This window comes from Plectrocnemia conspersa, unplaced genomic scaffold (assembly GCF_051122295.1).
Source record: "Plectrocnemia conspersa isolate PC_06_02 unplaced genomic scaffold, ASM5112229v1 ptg000004l, whole genome shotgun sequence".
Taxonomy (NCBI): Eukaryota; Metazoa; Arthropoda; class Insecta; order Trichoptera; family Polycentropodidae; genus Plectrocnemia; species Plectrocnemia conspersa.
This window is the reverse complement of record NW_028277168.1, coordinates 15,683,025-15,704,859: the sequence shown is the minus strand read 5'-3', so window position 1 is coordinate 15,704,859 and position 21,835 is coordinate 15,683,025. Positions and strand designations below refer to the sequence as shown.

The 21,835-nt window shown below is 30.8% G+C and overlaps 1 protein-coding gene across 1 annotated transcript in view; it reads left to right on the top strand.

Annotated features, from left to right (window-relative positions):
• sog (chordin short gastrulation) overlaps positions 1-21,835 on the top strand; it is a 136,222-nt gene that overhangs the window by 61,008 nt on the left and 53,379 nt on the right. The window contains exons 3-4 of the mRNA XM_088184603.1: positions 13,939-14,042; positions 21,571-21,703. Coding sequence (XP_088040729.1) covers positions 13,939-14,042; positions 21,571-21,703 — 237 coding nt within the window. The remainder of the gene's footprint in view (positions 1-13,938; positions 14,043-21,570; positions 21,704-21,835) is intronic.

Below are 21,835 nucleotides of genomic sequence, written 5' to 3'. Positions count from 1 at the left end.
ACAAAAAACATACATATGTACATACATATGTACGTGCAACACTACGGAATGGCACATCGCTAAGTCTGATAGCATACGCCTATTACAAGTAATGAGGCCCACAGTCTCGTGTCTCTCCATTGTAATGTTAATATGACAAGTATTTAAGCGCAGGTTTCAATCCCACGTAGTTATTATGTCGGCATAATAATATTCGCCCCACCATTCACAACTGTTTTCAGAAAGCCATAATTTTTGATACACATAATAATGGCAAGTCATTGCCATCAGGAACATCAGGAACGTTGTTCTAAATGTCATTAGCGAGAGTGAAATAATAAATCGCGTGTACATTATGCGCAAGTCCGAAAATTGCATTGGATGAGGATCTTTGAAATGTTCTTTGGTAGAAAGGATGCCGCATGTGTTTTTGTGTCGCACTGTTGCTCCAGAACAAGAAAAGCATTGATCTTTGAAAACCGGCATCTGGAACATTTTGAACTCATTACTTGCTCTTGCTTTGGAAAAAGAACGTTTGCTCAATTGAATTATGTCTTGAAAAAATCAAACACTTGTCACTAAATGGTATAGGCGTATAAGCGGTTTTTGATAAAAGTATGATAATAATATAGTAATACATCATTTGAATGTAATGGATAGCTAAAAACATTAAGAGAAAGTTGATTTTACTGCATATTTATCGACGAATTCTCCCGGATTTTATTTTAATGTAAATGATAAAAAACAAAAATGGATAGTATTGATTTCTAAAAAAGTCTATTTAATTAATAATTAACGCGACAGTATTAAATAATTTGTTTCAAATATCATATGTACATATAATATATACAACGAAAGGCCTTAAGTTTAAGTAAGCTAGCCCTCAATTAAAATTTACAGGAAAGACAAACATCTGTTTGGTTAATTATATAATATTTTTATCTGTATTTTAGCATGTTTATTTTCATATCTCTAAGCAAAAAGTTTGCTTACAGTTGCAGTATTTAAATGATTTTATATTTAGAATTGGTGAGATTAGGCTTGCATATTAGAGTAAGCAAGAGTAGTTAGCCAAATCATACTTCATACGATCAGTAAATCTCTACGGTGGTGCATTTAAAAATATTTCGTTAATTTTTACCGTCAAGGGGGGCACTCGACTGATGATTGGTGCTAAAAGGGAAGTGTCAGCGGCGGCTCGTGTTTTATTATTATTATAATAACATACATAATTGGACCAGTGTGACCGTTAATAAAAACCGGAAGGTTCCCGTTTGCGTTCCCAGCGGACCACAGATTGAACGGTCGCGACGGACTTCCGGCAAAGTTCAACTTCCAACAACAATCTTTGCGTATGAGGATGCATATCCGTCATGTATCATCGACGTAATCTCTATAAGCATTGATAATGATTTATATGTTAATTTGTCTAATATTAGACACATATCTTGAAATGACTTATTATAGTGGTTGTAATTTAGAGCTTAAATAAGTATGTTTTTGTAAAATTTATAAAGATGATTGAGTCTTTAGTTAAGAGTTTATACCGCTTGATTTATTGCACAACTTTTTCACATTCCCGTATGGTCCGATGGTCGACTCGTTTTTAAAATTCCAAATAAGGATAGCAATGATTATTATTTAAGAACAATTATATATTGTCGTATTGTATAAATTAGAGAAGACAACCTCGCAAGGCGAGTAGACTTATTAAGTTTATCATCATTCAAATTGAAACATTCTAATAATATCTACATATGTATAGCAATATAAGTCCTATTTTTTCTGTGAGTATTTTAGTTAGTGCCACAATAAAATTTGATTAGTAAGAAGTTCTTAGTTTATGATTTTGTACTTAAAAAAATTAACGGAAAAAAATGTCATATTATTTTTAATTAGTTTATTTAATTGACGTTAGTTACATTATTTATTTAATACATAAATATAGCAGTTGCAAAATTTTCTTCTTTATGCAGATTTTCATTTTGTTTTAAATACATTTATTTCAACTATATATATATAAATGTTTATACAAACATACTAATTATATGTAGTATACATGTTACTTGTTTATAACATTTTCATGTACATTAGATAAAAAAATACAATTTAAGCAAAAGAAAAGGAAAAATATAGGAAAAAAGAATAAATTAAATAAAATTTTGATTAGATTTCACTAAATATTTGGAACCATTGATATGTTGTCATAAGTCTCTGAAGTAATATGTGGTTTGGCTTTTGTGAATTTAAATTTAAGGTTGTTTTTATCACTGTTTGTTTTAAGTCACTGATACACGAGATTAGTGGGTTAGTGTAGTTTTGCGAAGTATTTTAAAAATATTTTCTGGTATGAATATGATAGTGTTTTTTAATTATTGGTATTTTCGATTTATTTTTATAGCTTTATTTTTAATAAACGAATGAAAAAAATAGTTTTAGCACACCAGGCAAGCATATGTTAATTAATTGTTCATTGAATAACAATTTTTATAAAATATTTTTTTAAATGCCAAATTATTTACTTAAGATTTTTGTAATTTATTAGAGATTAGTGTAAAGCCATAAGCACTCGTTAAAATATGCATTTCATAATAGTTCATAGATAAACGCGTATTTTTTAAAATATAGTTCGTATACAAGATAAATAGCAACGGCCCAAGCAAACTTCCATGGGGTGTTAGTTGTATTATTTAGAGAAACAACATACCTTTTACTTTTTAGGTTTAAGCGATTTATACGTAGCAGATAGTCATGAGTTTTGTATTTGTATATTTTATGACTCAAATCGTCATGTCATACTGTGTAGAAAGGTTTTTTAACATCTAACATTAAAGGACCCGTACTCTTTTTCATAAAAAAATTAGAGGACATATGATCCATTAAACTATTAGGTTGATGTGTTGTCGAGTGATTTTTGTGGAATCCGAACTATATGTTAATAATTATTATTTTAAATTAAAACGAATTTTGTATAAAATAATAACGCTCAGTTATCACTCAATAGTATATTTAAATGGCAAACATCGTTGACTGTTCAGTAATTAAAGCTGCTTCATCATTGTAATGCACCTGCCAACATCGCAGCACCCGTGATGGATTTTTGTCATATACCATTTGTGATCTAATGTGAAAGTATTGAAATAAAAATATAGTCTTAGATTGTCTCTCTTAGATCCTCAAATCATTGGGTGTATTTTTGTTTTTTTAATGAAGCATATCAACCAAAATTATAAAATAGTAAAAAATTATCATTTTAAAATAAAATCTAAATGTGAATGCGTATCTAATAAAAATGCGTGTTGTAGTTATTTTAAGTGGTTTGTTCGTTGTGTATCTACTTATTTCCTTTTACATACAAAACATTCTTGATGGATGGCCTTTCGTTGTATCTTTATTGGCTTGCTGCAGGATTTAATTAATTGGACACGAGTTTTTTACTTTTACTGTCGCTTGGTTTATGTCATTATTAACGAGCGTGAGGATTCAATAAAATACTAATTTAATATACGAAAACGACTATTAATTTGATATATTTGAAGTTTTCGTATTAAAATATTAAAAGTCAAAGTTTTACTCACGAATTTATGATAGAATTAAAATACGACTCTGAGCAATTCCGTTTAGTACGCGTTTGCTTACGTTCCAGTTATCGTGCTTGTTTTGTTTTAAGCTCTCGATCGAAGCGCATATTTTGGATTTGTTTAATGTTTACCATCCACATAAATTCGCCACACGTTCCGATAATACACAGCAAAATGTAGGTCTGGAGATCAACGAACTGCGTTATTGCCGCCGATGTTGCACCGTCAACACAATCGGTTTTGCTGTTTATATTCTTTTTGCATTTGAAACATCCGGCGATGTTGGTAAATTGCATCGTATTTCTCTCTTGTGCAGCATCATCTTGCAATCTGGTGCGTGCACGTGCTGTCGTTAATATCTCAGGATCGAATCCCGCGGGAAGACGTGACCGCAGAATAATACCGAAGCAAAAAGCTGCACACTCTCTCTATGGATGCATTAATCAATGACGATAGAGCACCTGTGAACGATGTCCATTTATAACAATATCAACCAGATGTGTACAAATCCCATGGGACACTGCGCTCTCGGCAGCGTACATCAGATCCAGCAATTAGAAATCACCGCTCTTCTCTCAGAAAGGAATGCGTGAAGATAGTTTTTTTTCCAGCCGTCACATTTTTTAAAGTTATTACTCTTCGATATATTGACAAAATTTACGGAATGTCACGGATTTCATTCGACATGCCCACCCTATCCATAATCGGCGATTGTCATGTCGCGATTGTCCTCTGCCTTCAATTATTGGCGTTGTGAAGAATGTCGCATTGGATTTATGGTCATGAGCGGCTTCGGAGTGGTTTTTGAAGTGCATCGCCAGTTAGGCATTCCTTGATTCGCGCACAAGGAAATTAATACTTCGTAATAATATTTACTTATATCCATATACATGTGTAACATGTTTATTCGCAATGCGCAGTAAATTATACAAAGGTAATAGCATATTTTTATGTAAACGTGTTCAGCATAAAGTGCTACTGAAGCAAGTTTTCATAACACTTATACACAATAAAATTTAAAAAATATTTACTACTATTGTGACTTACAACATTACCTATCAAATATTTTATTTTTAACATACCTTAATTCTTAATTGAAAAATGATTTGTGAAGTATTATAAATGATTTAATAATATATACTTTTCAATAGAATTATTTTTAGAAGGCTGTGATGATTTTGTAGCATAGAAAGGTTTAGCAGTTTAGTTGCGATATTGCATAAGGGTGAGTTTGTATAAATAAATCTGTACTGAATTAAAAATTACTATCTTTGATCGATGTCTTGATTTTTCTGTATATTGAAGATTACTCTTCATAATTAACTCCACAATGTAGTTTTGTGAGTGAAAGCGTTTTTCTTACTGCGTAGCATAAATGTTGTTTTTGCCAGGGCTTACTAGTTTTTACACATAGCAAAGCTCAAAATGACTTTGTTAATTGCTAATCCTTTCAAGTTTATTCATTTCTTATGTGCGAATGGAAATACTGCAGCTAAAATTCACTGCCGATTTGTTTATATTTATATCCATAACGCTTTGAAAAGATAAACTGGTCATCAGACAAAAATTATTATATAACTGTTATTAATAAAACTGTTACTAAACTTAAAGCTATCGGAAAAAGAGCAGCTAAGTAACTTTAATAAAGCTGGAATCGAGAAGCTTATTTCCAGGTTCACCAAATGCATTTTGAGGTCCATGTTTAAAAATATATCAAATGTATTAAAAGTGAATTTTAAAATAAAATACTTTGTGTCTTTAATACAAATGTGTTATTATTTAACTTTAAGAATTCGCGAAATTCCTACTCGGCGTTAAGTTTACGGGTCGTAAATCAAAGCAGATGCCTAGTCGAACAAAATATTAACGGTGTGAAATTCTTCTTCACTGCAATTATCGCCGCGAAAATTTGACTTTTCGCGCACTTTTCAACACACGCCGATAATCAGGACGTTAAGCTCTCGTTTTATATGCCGTAGGTCTATTTCGATACTCTTCCGATCCGCCCCGTTGGCGCCGGCGCGTTATTAAAATGTATTTAAAAATAACCGATGACTTCATATTATATCTTGACACGAAGAATACCCCGATCGGGATTCGAGTTCAATCAACTCTAAATCGGCAAGTCACCACCCCAATTTCAGAAATCGGACAGAGACCGCGCAAGCAGAAACATAGAGGACGACCATGACCACGGGCAAGCGGTCCGAGAGGCGTGACAATAGAAAAGCTACTGAAATAAATATGCATTTTTTTGGGTCGAGTACATAAATTTTCCGACAACAATGGCTCCCTGAACCGGATCCCGTCGGTATCTATTGGCTTAACCCCAAATCGACTCATTCATTACCGGGGATGTTACGAAGCATTTTCCGACTACAATACATTTTCTGATTCTGTGTTTTCACCAAAGTCTGTTTATTCATTTTCATTTTTTTTTTATTTCGTGTGCAAAATGTTCTCAGTTTAGTAATATAAAATATTTAAGAAACAGTATTAAGGACCTATTAACATATCACTCATAAAATAAAATTTTTGGTGATTGGAAAAATAATAAACCTAGATCATTTATGATTAAAAAATATTGTGATGAGAGAGATTTTTTTGAAAATAAAGTGATGACATGATGCTATAAATGGAATAGCACAATCCAGTAACACTTGATTGATCGTGAACAAGATTATTTATAACATGGAAACAGATGTATTGGATTCTGAAGAGACTGAGGCAAGTGCTATTTCTTAAATATCTATGAATATTAATGGAAAATTTAAAATGTTAAAAAAATGCTGACCGAGAAAACTTTAATTACGATTAAAATGATCTGGGTTTTCAATGCTATACAATATGCTATAAAACTCTTAATTATCCAAAATATCAAGCTATATTAAAAAGCGTCTCAAGAAAATTTGACAACTCCTTTCTTACCGAGAGCAAAAAAAAAATGGCATATGGTAATGAACTGATAAAACATAGCTCTGTTGAAAGAATAGGATTTCGAAAAGAAATTAAAACTATTGTAGTATTACTTGTAATTCAATGATTTTAAATAAACTACATAGTTGAAAATAATATGAAATTATACAATTTACATTTATTAAATGCAATCAATAGATATTAAAAATATAAATTTAAAACATTTTCGGTAAAATATATTTTATGATTACATGTATTATATACACACATAATTAATTAGTTTATTTCAAGAGAATTAAATATAAATCAATTAGAATGAAAACTAATTAATTATATTTAATAAATATAGACACTCCGAAGTAAATAGGATCAGTAATATAGAATGGAAATCTCGTGTAAAATACCTCGGCTCACACCTGGACAAAAATCATAAGTATGAAAATGTTACGAATCCAATTCACTCCCTCCGTAAAGTCTTTAGCATAAAAAATGAAGGAGAATACTCGATCATCACAACCTCTTCATGAGTCCGTGGGACGTCTAACCTTCAACTCTGACGTTGTCGGAGGCGTGCGAGAACGATAATTGAGAGCCATTGTCGAAAGCTTAAAGGTCTCGGCGCCACGGACCCTGCAATTGGCCTATCGATACACGGCTTGTCTTTGTTATCGAGAGATACGCATTAGAATAATTGAAGCCTACGATTGTCTGCAGGCCCGGGAATGTCGGTCCAGAAAAGGCTGCCAATGGAATGCCGTTTTAATATGCGTCAGTGTCAAGAGCCCGGCCATTATTAACAATGCTAATTCTCGCCGTGAATTAATGCGGTGCGTGCGCGTCGGTACACAGTACAGTACACACGTGTTAGGGTTGTCATACGAGTACCTTTTGTACACTTTTTATGTTTCATGGTCGTGTGTACACGATCGATCCTTCTTTTGCTATTGTAAGGCCTCGTTTTCATTACTGGACATTCAAAGTTTCCAAGACTATAGTTGCTATACATTAGAGCAGTATATATATATATTTCCAGTAAAACGCTTTAGACACTTTTTGGCATTCAGACGTAGTTATTTTCTCATGTAATGTATATATTTGAATGTCAAATACTTAGATGAATATATTAATTGCAAGATTAAATTGAGTAAACATATGACGGAGCTCAGATCCATCCAATTTTATTGGAAGAGATGCATTATTAAGACATGTTTCTTAATATATAAATATCAAATTAGTTATATAACTCATTATAATGCTTATTTCAGTTATGATAAAAATGAGTTATTATTTATATTTTTATTAAAAAAAGATCAAAATTGTTATACATTTTATTGATTTAGATTCGTCACTTTTTGCCATCAGATTATAGTAAGTCTTTGTATTATTTTTAATATAATATAAACTCGTGGCACGATTTCTCATTTATCATACAAAAGAAAATGCGCATTGTTTCATCGTGTGATTTCGTTCACGACTGCGCCCCGACACACGTTTCACCATTGGAGCACGATCGATAGCAATCGATGCTAAATTTTTAACATGATTTTGCTTATTGATCTGAATGTTAAAGTGACACTTTTGAAGCTTAATCAAATCTTTTCTGATGATCTCGAGCAGTCTGGTATGTAATACTAATTAAACATTGTTTTTTAATCGATCGAAACCCAATACTCATAAAGATTTGATTCCGAAGTCGCTTTTCTATAATTGACCTCGTAAGTTTTTTTGTTATTGTTTAGCAGCCATTAGCCGCCTTTTGTTAGAATGTGTTGAGCATTGTCACACCTTCGGCATTGAACCCGACATCTGCATACACTCACGCTTGTGACCTGCCCACGCTTGGGAACATTCGCGGAAACGGGGCAACGAATTCGGTAATATTTCAGGCAAATTTCATGAAAATTAATATGGGATTACAATTGTATTAATATTTGAGTAAAAAAGTACGAAACAAACGAATAGTATTTTATAAAAGATTGAATAGAAGAAACTCTTTAATTATTGTTTTATAATCGCTGCATAAGAAAGCCATTGCCAGATGTTTGAAAATATGCATGCTTTCTTGGAAGCTTTTTAAAGTAATTAAATGGCAAAAAATGTTCATGATTTTCTCAACTAATTTAATATCCCTCATCTTTGCTTTGGTAATCTAAAATTACATTAATAATTAGATAAGAATTAACCAATCTGCGTAAAAATCGACAGATTGCAAAAATGTGTAGAGGCTTTCAACAGAGTTACGCCTCAAAATTTGTCTCTCGATAAACTTTAATCTCTTTTTTTCGATAAACGATCTTTTATCTTTATCTTGTTCAAAATATGCAATTTTCTTCATGATTCAAGTATAAATACGGGAGCCCGAAATTACCTTGTAAATCGAAGTAACCTTGTAAATCAATCATAGTAAATCGATCTGTTCTGATCCTCTGCGTCCATTGTAACAAACCATCTTATTAAAGTTTGTTTTCTCCATACACTATATATTAGATATATTTTTTATTTATTAAAATACCTCGATAATATAAAAAAAATCGAGAAAACAGAATGCCTAGTTATGTACTATGCTCTTTTGCCTTAATATAATCAGTGTAATTGCTACTAAGAATCAAGCGAGCCTCTCAGTTTAATAAAAAACAATGCCTTCTTGATTTTAATTGTAAGCAACTGTTTGCATAAATTTCTAGTGAAGAAAAAACATCTAGTATAACGAGTGGCGATATCTGACTACCCGCATTATAGTGAGCTTCAAATCACAATAATTGTGACGATCTTAATGAATGCAGATTCTAATAAACACAAATTTTATAATTTCACCCGAGTTTTATCAATCGATTGATTAATTATTACATGTTCAACTTTCTGCAATATAGCTTCATTGAGTGTAACTATTAACAGTTCTGTTACCCAATACCATTTACTAATCGAATTTTTAGTTACACTTGAACTCCGTACATGTTCACATAAGTTTAGTAGATTAGCAAATCAATATGGGATTAATCTGGTTTTGATTTTGCTCGCGCGCGTGCTAAATCCGCAACGTCAATGCGAACATATATCATGCGAAAGCTTTTGTCCCGTTGATGTTCTTACGAGCGGGTAGTAAATCAAGTCTCGAGTGATTGCTATTGTGATACGGATTTGCATATATATGCTAGCATTCGTGTTTATAAATATATATCACATAATATATTACATATAAATGCAAAGAGCCGACTTTGGCGAGAGATTTGTGTAGTATTTTTGTGTTTTTGTATTTTTTACTATGATCGCGCACAAAATGTCTAATAAAATAAAAGATATTGTGTGAGAATGGATAAATACGTATTTTATGATTATTTTTTTGTGTAGATTACGTTATTATTTATAAGCGTGAATTGTGAGCTAATGAGATATGTAGCATTTTTGCCAAGAATATCGACTAAAAAGTGATAATATGAAATTTTAAATCTACCTTAAATTGTGTTTCTTTTCGAGAAATATAAATTCTCGAGAAAATCGAAAAGTGAAAATGAATGCCTACGTAATCAATACATTTCAAGAAACAATGCGAATGTATTTACGTTCAAGCAAAACGTTTTAACATTGTCACTATTTACAATACATACAAGGTATTATGTAATACCATTGTTGTTCTAAGTTCAAGGCTGAATGTCTATTTTTTAATTTATACACAAAATAATTATTTTATAAAAAATGTAAATAAATTTTATTAATTTTATAAATGAAATATTTTTGATTTGCTATCCCGAATTTCGCTAGTATTATTAGCTATCTAAAAATGCATTGATTGTTATATATGTTACAGAATTTCCGCTCTTATATTAAGTTAAAATCGTAATTAGTGGCAGAATTTAAAACTAAATTTTGCATTTTTCTTTCGCAAAATCGTAAAAAAACTAATCTAATTTTTCGGAAAGTTAAGTAATATGAAGTACTTAGAAAACATATGTTTTTTTTAATGTTAAGACCATTTTAATTATACGAAAATAGCCAAATCTGTTAAAATCGATTGACATTATTATTTTAATAATTACAAATTTCGATCTGTTAGACACGATAAAAACATAAAAATATTTAAGTATGTGTCGGATTTGAACTCAAGTTTTCATGTGTTATTCATTGCCTTACGCCACTGACGGTACAGCTAAAGACGTACTAGTGTTTTTATAAAAAAATACATAAGACTTCGATTTTAGAATGAATATTGTAATATATTAATAATTTCACATTTAATAAAAAAAAATACTGAAATATCAACTAGCGCGATTTAAAATTCTTGTTGTTCCAAAAAATGTTAAAAAGCAGTTTAAAATATAGTTCGAAGTAAAGTCGATATGTATATCGAATGGACGCCATAATGGGCTGAATATATAATTTATTTCAGTGAGAGTTTCTTTTGGCTGAAATTTTTACACATTGTTTACACACCTATTTCGCTGTTCTGGATGATCGTTGTGTGATTGTGATTTGTCAGCTAGCTTTGCAGCCTTGGATACTTAAGCCTGGACTCCGATGAGGATAGGGCAGTCACAAGAAGCCACTCAAACACTAGAGACCCGAAGAGATGCCCGCCGCCCACGGACAACATATTGTCATAGGCGCTCACGCCCCGAGAGAGGGATCATCTTCCGCTATACTGTCGCAGCCACTTCACCTACAATACTTTTGAGGACCTCCCACGGACATCTTCCCTGCGCCAGCTTTTCCACCATGGCTCGGAGAAAGCATATTGCCATTTATCGTCTGTCGCAATTAGAATATAAGCAAATAAAACTCCAACTATATTCCACCAAGCGTCTCACTGGCTGAGTGCCACAAACCCCTAGGGTTCTCAAACCTTAAAGATCGCTTCAATTATTATTATGCACAATTTGCGAATGGGAAAAATAAAAATAGCATTCCTACATAATTTATTATTTTTACCTGAATTTTATACAGTAGTGTTCAATAATAAGCTAATCCTAAGAATTATTTCTGAATATTTCTTAAACATCTAATATAGTCATAGCTACTTATTTTTTTTGTAATATTTTTGATGCTAAAATTTATTTTTAATCATTTTAATAAAATAAATGTGTATAAAAAATAAATTTATATGCAATTTCGCGTTCTGTTTTCCAGTTTTTCAGACTTATTCAAAAATTATACTTCTAATTGGTGACCTAAAATTTAATTTAAAAATAAATAAATTGAATCTGGCGCATTTTAAAGACTGAAATCAATCATTTTAAAGAGACTTAGAGCTATCCAACATAATAATTCCTCAGCTCTGTACGTGCTGAGTCTCTTTTTTGAACTATGCCGGCAAAATGAAAGATCGATGTAGTATATTTATGCAATATCTACGTTTTTTTATATACTATGTATGTAATATGTATGTACTCGCAAAAGGAGCGAACGTTGCTTTCTGCTGACATTCCAGTATTTGATTCGTAGCGTCGCTTCAGTACAATACCCGTCAAAGATGATACATACCGTATATACACACGTCTTGTGTAGGTCATACCGCATTTTTGTCTCCCGACTATATATAGCAAGCAGTACTTATAATGGGAGTATTGTGATCGCGCTAAAAATTACACCCCCGTACCATCAGCGTGTTTTGACGGCGCGCTATATTGATTATCAAATGAACGTTATATTTTTTAATTTATTATTATAAGTATGTATTAGATAATCAATCTTGAGTATTAAAATATAATAGTAGCGAAGATAATTAGGTCGTAGTGTAATCTTAATACAAGGTATTTTTTACTATGTTACTCTTGTGGTTTTAAGGTGTTTGGTTTTGATATAAGATAAATTTATATTTGTTTATATTTGTAATAAACAATAAAATAAATTGTAAATTAATATTGTATATGAATTATTACAAGGAAATACGTATAAATCAGAAAAAAGTGAATTTATTTTTCTTGTCTTATATTGTTAAGGGGCGGTAAATAAATCTACTTATCGACAGATACCTATTTTCAGTGGCATGTGAATATTGTGTAATAGAAAATTATGATGTGCTATTCAGGGAAGGATAATTTCTCTCCGACTAGTATAGTATTAGTAGTAGTTGTAGTAGAGAAGTCGTGACCGAACGGCGAAAAATCCAATCAGCGCGACACGACACCGGCGCGGCGCGAGAGCTGCATTTGGCCGCCGCTATGAAATCCGGTCAGATTTTATCGATATGATTAATTTATGGGGACCAATAAAGATATATACACATGTTGAGCCGCCGACACCTACCACCTACCTACCTTCCGCATCACCATTATCGCCATTATCTCGCGCCGTGAAGATGAAAAAAATTAGCTTCCTGGACGCACGATTTAGGCGCTAATTAAAAATCACTAGATAATCTGACACACTTTGCCGCCCGCTTCCTTTACATCCATCAAACGTCTGACGTGCACATCCTTGGGAACAGATTTAATTCAATTTCGGTGCTGTTTGATGTGAATGAAGTTTTTCTTTTGACACCAAAGCGGGAAACGGCACGCGAACTGTCTGTAATTTTTTTGTTTGACCCAGACATGATTATTTATTTTAATCAGATAATTGAAATACACGGGTAATTCAAAATATAGATTTTTTTTTGGTTTTTTTAATATGTATAATATATTTACAATGCAGATTTTTATTTTATTTATTTAATAGGAAAATTTGTGATTCTTGTTCGTTTTAAGAATCTCTCAATAACTTATAAATATAAATTTTTCAAAGAAATAATATTCATTATATTATCAAGCCATCATCTTCTTAAGCAAGAGCTATTAGAAGATACGCACGGTAAAGCTAGGTGGTAAAAATTTTGCAACCATAATACCATCAATCATATATTATTATGCTTTAATTTTGATGGGAGCATTATCTATTTACAATACTGATTTTTTTCTTTACTTTTAAAAAAATCGCTCACCTCATTATCCAACTATTCAGGTAAAAGTATTTGAAAATAATGAAAATTATTCCTAGACTCGTTTTTCTAACCTTATTGGCGGGTTTAATGTAAAATTTTATCAGTTAGGCGTTTTTTTAAGATAATGTTTTAAAATTTATTTGTTATAATTTCATCCTTACGAGATTAATAGTACGAAATTAAGTGTCAAACTACTGGGCGTCTCACATGTACATTTAGATTTGTTTCTAAGTTATTCAAACAAATATTCTCGTTATTATTTAAAATAATTTCTCGATTTCACTGAGACTGATTTTCTAAATAAAGCATTTTTCTTTCAGTTTTAAAAATTCTCTTTGAAATCAGTACGGTGGGTCACCGCAGTTGTGTTTCATCTGTTAGATGCCAGTAAACACTCAGAAACTCGTCTCCATAATCCGTTTCGAGACAGCTATCAAAACAAGCGCTTTGAAAAAAGACCGATGCCCTCGCCACACAAAGCCGCTTTTTATAGTCGACGTTTTGTATTTTTGTTTCGTGTCGCTAAATTGTACAATATTTCACTTTCAGAATGCACGTTTGGTGGTCAAGCAAGAGAGTTGGGGTCCACGTGGTTTGCCGATCTTGGACCTCCGTTTGGAGTCATGTATTGCATCAAATGCGAGTGCGTTCGGGTAAGTTAAACCAATTTTGATATTATGACAGTTAAATGCTTATTTATATTTCAAATTTGTATAAATTATTAAATCAATACTCAATACTGTTTTTATGTCTAAAAAGTGGAGATTAAATTAACTTCGTTTAATTCTAGCAGTTATGTATAAAAGTTATTGCACCGGTAACAACAAAAATTATCGACAAACCGGTACTTAATAATTAATTATATAAAATACTTAATCAATAAAACAGTAATTCAATCTATTAAAACGGTTATTTGACTATTATATTTCTCATCATCATATTTGTACATACACACGCAATAGTATTTTTTAAATTACAAACTCTAAGTACATATATATATATATATATATATATATATATATATATATATATATATATATATATATATATATATATATATATATATATATATATATATATATATATATATATATATATATATATATATATATATATATATATATATATATATATATATATATATATATATATATATGTGTGTATATATATATATATATATATATATATATATATATATATATATATATATATATATATATATATATAATGAAATTGTGAATTACCTGATAATTAGTTTTGTTTATTGTGAATATATTACTACATATAAAAAAGTTGAAATCATATTATTTTACTAGTACCTGCAAGATAATTTATATTTTCACTGGTAAAAATATATATATCTACTGGTGAAAATATATTCCGGTATGATTTTATCCGATAGATTCAAGACTGTTTTTTCTAGATTTTATTTTAAGAATAAGCACATGAAACTGAATGTATTAAAAATTTATTTTATTGTATTAAATCTAGTTGTCAAATTACCGATAATACAATATATAAAAATATTAAATTGATATAATTCAGCTAGTGCTGTTGTTGATTTTTTATAATTTCTTTGCCTTTTCCTTAGGTATTTGATTCTGAATTTTCAGATCGAATACCTAAGTTTACTACTAATTTACATTTGTTGAATATTTTCTCTCATGTTTAATATTTTTTAAACGTGCAAAAACCAAAAAAGTCAACAATAATTTGCAACCAAATTTTAACACAAATGGAACCACATCAAAAACTATAATATGTCCCTTTGAATAATAATGTTTATTTTGAAAGTACTACCTATAAAGTGGGTGCTTTTGAAGGCAATGTTCCGCTCCTTTTATTTCTTGTGTGTATAAAAAGGGCTGACAGGACTTACACCTGAAATACATGTAGGTACATCTCAAGCAACTGTAGCGTAGTTCAGATCCATTATTTGAGGTCGGTTTTTACTTTTTTTTATAAATTTATTCTTCCTATGATTTTTCTAGGGTTGAACCCATCAAGAAAAACGGGGCCCAGGAATTTATCCCCTCTCCCTTATCTGAATAAAATAATTTGATGACTCAAATATAGATTCTTAAACTTATTTTATAAATAAAATTTCAGTTTAGCCCTGAATTTAAAAGAAAATTATTTGCTTATAATATTACTTAAAAAAAAATGTCTGTAAATAGGCAATGTAATTGGTATGCCGATAAATGTCAACATTTGAACACGGATGTAGTAGATGAATAATAAGTTTTACTTTATGTACATTGCTTTTTAAAAGAAAAAAACGGTGTGCTGCAGTACAGTAATTTACCATTAACTATTTTTCTAGTTATTTTAGTACATATAGTTTTAAAAATAATAATAAAAATATTGCACTGACAAAATAACCAAGTGCTCCTTTAGAATTTTCTTAATTACTTAAACATTTTTACTAAGTAATTATTTATTACGTTAAATTGCATGTAAACTTCTTGCTATTTGGCCATATATATTTTTAAAATTTTAATGTAAGTAATTTTAAAAATATAAATATGTATTCATTGACACTTGAGGGTTGCCAAGTAAAACAAAACTTCGACTCAAATCCAAGGTACTTGGACTATCCGAAGCGGAAGTTTCCCGGTTTTTTTTATACAGTTAGCGTCTGAGAAGCTTAAATGCAGGATGGTACTATGTATGTAGAAAGAGGAAATAAAATATTTATACCCATTTAAGTGTTTCGCTGGTCCTTCAAGTCTTATATAACGTACCACTGCCTGATATTATTTAGAAGACACTATGCGATGGCTTTTTATGCCTGTATATGTAGATATTTTGGATACTCTGCTCTTTACATTGTGTTTTAGAGAAGTTAAGAACGCAGTTGTGTAATTAGCAGCTTCATCTTTGTCTTATATATTGTTAATTGGTTAAAATGAACGTGCTTTATTATATCTTGAATCGAGAAATTGATTTCATCGGATTTAACGGTGATTGCTGCAAGCATTACTCGTTTTAGGTATTAGAGCTATCGTTATTTAATATCCATCATAAAATGCTTTAATTTAAATATTATTTAGCTTCCTATTTTAATATTTGTATCTTAAAACGTTGCGTTGGTATACACATTTTTAGCAAACGTTCGGTAAAAATTATTAACTATAGTGTTTAACAGTTTGCATGCCATAAGGAACGTATTTTTGTATTTTTTTTGACAAATTATGAAATAATTTTTTTCGATACTTTTTGAGTACTTGTATAAAATAAATTTTATTTTGTTCCTATAATAAATAGAAGTTCACACAATTTTTTTTAATATATTTATATAAACATTAATTAGTATCGAAAAAAATTATTTCATAATTTGTCAAAAAAAATACAAAAATACGTTCCTTATGGCATGCAAACTGTTAAACACTATAGTTAATAATTTTTACCGAACGTTTGCTAAAAATGTGTATACCAACGCAACGTTTTAAGATACAAATATTAAAATAGGAAGCTAAATAATATTAATGTTTATATAAATATATTAAAAAAAATTGTGTGAACTTCTATTTATTATAGGAACAAAATAAAATTTATTTTATACAAGTACTCAAAAAGTATCGAAAAAAATTATTTCATAATTTGTCAAAAAAAATACAAAAATACGTTCCTTATGGCATGCAAACTGTTAAACACTATAGTTAATAATTTTTACCGAACGTTTGCTAAAAATGTGTATACCAACGCAACGTTTTAAGATACAAATATTAAAATAGGAAGCTAAATAATATTTAAATTAAAGCATTTTATGATGGATATTAAATAACGATAGCTCTAATACCTAAAACGAGTAATGCTTGCAGCAATCACCGTTAAATCCGATGAAATCAATTTCTCGATTCAAGATATAATAAAGCACGTTCATTTTAACCAATTAACAATATATAAGACAAAGATGAAGCTGCTAATTACACAACTGCGTTCTTAACTTCTCTAAAACACAATGTAAAGAGCAGAGTATCCAAAATATCTACATATACAGGCATAAAAAGCCATCGCATAGTGTCTTCTAAATAATATCAGGCAGTGGTACGTTATATAAGACTTGAAGGACCAGCGAAACACTTAAATGGGTATAAATATTTTATTTCCTCTTTCTACATACATAGTACCATCCTGCATTTAAGCTTCTCAGACGCTAACTGTATAAAAAAAAACCGGGAAACTTCCGCTTCGGATAGTCCAAGTACCTTGGATTTGAGTCGAAGTTTTGTTTTACTTGGCAACCCTCAAGTGTCAATGAATACATATTTATATTTTTAAAATTACTTACATTAAAATTTTAAAAATATATATGGCCAAATAGCAAGAAGTTTACATGCAATTTAACGTAATAAATAATTACTTAGTAAAAATGTTTAAGTAATTAAGAAAATTCTAAAGGAGCACTTGGTTATTTTGCAATATAATATATGCAAAACAAAATGTTTGGCATTCTTAGCATACACCGCCTAATTTCAATTGGCACTAAAAGGGTTAAAACTTGGAGGATTATTATAACTATATTTTATTGTCGGGTCCATTTTCCTTGTTATATCAATATTTTAACTATTCACAATAAGATTTACATTGAAAATAGTACTAACCGTCTCTCAATGATTTATTTTTAAATTTTCATTACCCAGATGCACATATTATAGTATAAAAACGGCCCTGCACACAACCATATGCTCGAGCAAGTCAACATGACTCACCGGATGGCCGTACGCATGGGATTACTACTTCTCGACTGTCAACAGCCAGCGCTGTCTAAACTTTCGCAACAGACCGCCACCTTTTCAGTGATATCTGCACAAAACTGGAAAATTTGCCCATTTTCAACTGAGTTGCGATAAGAGTCCCTGCAAAACCGGATCCTTGCGAGAACGGATACTGTGATCCAATCCGAACTCTAGCCACCTTTTTTCTACACGAAGGAATGAACTACTTTGTTAAATCTGCACATATCATCTTTCTCCAGATCGATGACTCACCGATCATTCTCAATAATCGTATTGTATAGTCACACGTACATATTGTATTTCTGCCTTTATGTCGGCTCTTATAATGTAGGTATGAAATATGATCAGTCGTGCTGAGAGTGCTAATCTACATTTTCACAGCTTGCGTGCATTCATGCGTGTGTGTGTGTGTGTGTTTGCTTGTATTTGTGTTTATAGTTTATTATATTCTATGTATTCTGTATTAGTAACATGTGGATTTGATCAATGATAATTATCCATTTGTGGTAATCTTTTGCGGTTTGTCTAATCGACTAAAGCGTACCATTGATAAGATAATGGGGAATCGTGTTAATTAACAATAAAACGTTACTACAATTAATGTTATTACTTTATTTATTTATTTATATTCACATCTACAGCGTTTTAAGTTTTTTTTAATAATCTACTGATTTTACATGACAACTGTTAGTTATTGTATCAATACTGATACAAACTATAAATTTCGTCATTATTTGAAAATTTTTTTTTACAACTGACTGTCTAAATGATAATTGTATTTTAAACATATTGAGTTATACGATAGTTTAACTGATGTGGTTATTGTTTTCAAAAAAATTTTGCTTTTTAGATATTGAAGATTATTTAATTTTTGTCATTTTTAAAAAAAATTGTCAAAATTAAAAGCAACAATGTTTTTGTATCCTTGTTGTTCAGGATTCAGCACTCTTTATGAAAGTATTCTTTTTTTCGCATCTCTACAAGAGCCTAATGATAATTATAATATATTAACAATCTTCATTTTTTGTGCCCTTTTTATAATATGAAATATTTGACTGTATCAGATTCATATGAATTTATCGCATTCCCATTATTTTGGATTACCTTATTGATTTGTGTGTAACATGCTCATTGAAGTTAAATTCGTCGTTAGAGAAAATATAAAGATCGTTTCACTTTATGCTTCTTAATGTTACGTGGTTTTTATCTTGAATAATATGATCTTTTCATTTTATAGATATTAAGGAAGACATTATTAACTACTATATTCACATAGAGCACAATAATTCATTACATGATATTTTTTGTAATTTATGAGTTGCCACTTGTATTTTTATTACGATAATAACAAGAATACTGTGTCGAGCTAAGGTTATGGTATGATCAAGCTGGAGGTGGCAGACGGTTGCCTGGTGACAACCTGTCGGGCTCAACTTTCTACGTGGGCCCGAGGGCCTTGTCCTTATATGTCTGGTCATTGCAATTGCATATATGGACACGCGACAAACGCACTGCTATGGGCCACCATGCTCTTTGATACTTCTCGGTTTTCGAACGACTTCACGTCTGCGCCATTAGTTGCCCTCGAGACTAAAAGTCCTCATAAAATACACTGTGATGACAATTTGATTAAGTATTTATTCTCAACTCTTGTGTTTAAAATGTTTGCTAATGATTTTACGTTATGAATTTATCATATGTACATATGAAAAACCTATTTTTTGTGTCAATGTTTATGTTTAGATTAATGCTCTTTTGTGAAGTATATTATCTAAAAGTTGCTAATATTTATCACAATCTTTGCTTTAATGTTCAGAATCTTGATCTGAAATCGTTAAGAGCAGAAGTATCTATACTGCAGTGGTACTGAAAATAAATACGATTATGCGCCAACATTTCTATGAAATTATATTTGTAATTAGCTTTGACATTTAAGTCCCAGTGAAAAATAAACAAAACCATATTTAAACACTTATTTAGATCTGAAAGGCAGTCTGTTAGATTTATCAAAAAGGGTCACAGGCGGATAATAGCGCCTATGACATTTACGCTGCGGGTGCTTGCGTGGAAAAATCGGAATGGTAGCCGAACTCCGTTACGCTATATCGATAGAGACCAGTCTCGGATTAGAAAGTGTAGTCTTTATATGGTAGAAATATCTCTCGCACAGACTTTAGCCTGGCGCCAACCAGCATTACTACTCTGAACGAGACTTGACCGAAACGCCGCTGAATGCATATCTGCGCGCATCTCTCTCACAGGCTTAATTGTCTCAAAAGTAAATCGCATAAATATGATTGTCTGCGCACACAGCAGCGGTCCGTAACTCTGAGTGCTAAATTAAATATTGAAAACGCGAGGAAAAAGAGCAATTGGGTCATGAGTCACGATAAGGCATAGGTTAAGAAATCCTGATTTGCGGCATTGGATTCTCGACACAGATGCGAATGTATCCGAGCGTTTCTGATGAATACTAATTCATACTGTAAAAGCGGTTTAAATAATGTCATTTGTAATTATTCAACAATACTCATTTGGATTGACTGCAGGGTTGACCAATATACGAGGCTTGGCTCTATAAAAAACCCAATGGAACATGAAAATCATTTATTATTTACTTTTATATTTCGGTAAGATTGCATTTTTATCAATATATTTTATGTTCTGAAACTGTTTTTCTTTGAAAACAGTTGTCACTTCAAGAAAGAGAAAACAGTCCACTGATGTGAAGTGTGATTTATCAACAACGCTGTGCTTCATAAAAAATATATCCCAATCAGTGTTAAATGAGCTTTCATTTACCAATAAGTATAAGGATTGATTTGAGGATTAAAAGGAGCATAGATGGATAAAGCGATTTTTGAATATTAAAAATAAAATGCTCTGGAAACCTTTTCTTGAGAAAATGTTTACTCTTAAAGTATTGTGTATTATCTATCGTTAACTGTAAAATTTTCTATAAACTTTATTTATTTTACATGCTTTATTTTTTCATATAGACTAAAACATTTTATTCATTCAAGTTCATATAGACTAAAACATTTTATACCAGCTATATGGGTAAACATATTCATATTGCACCTTTCAATTGATTTAACTTTTAGAATATAATTGTTTCAATTTAATAAATAAATAACTGAATAAAAGGATCACTATTCATAATATATTTGTATACAAGGAGAACATTTTAAAAATGGCTGAATTTGAATGTTTTACAGTGTTAATTCAATTAAAATACACACAAAAGAATCCATGTTCAAGCTACTGTGCGATTCCCATTGTTTATCTTCTCTCCATTTACACGTTAAAATAAATTCTGAAAACATATGGATCGTGACGCATTTCTATAATTCACACCACGTTCGCCTCAAGCTATAATTTTAACTTCAAACTTTAAATTAACTAACAAAGATGTCTATATGTATATTTTTTCTTACAGGTGCAAAAGAAGAAGCGCATAGTGGCCAAAGTGCAATGCAGAAACATCAAACATGAATGCCCGAAGCCTTCGTGTGACGAACCAGTGCTTCACGAGGGTCGTTGCTGCAAAATCTGCCCCGGGGACGTATACAGTAAGTTTTTTTTCATCGTGTCATAATTTTAAAAATAAGACATCGTCATAATCGCAGAGTTGTGTGAAAAAGACCGTTTCAATTGGTTGTTGAAATATTTTTCTATATAAAAAGCAGAGATTAGTTTGATTA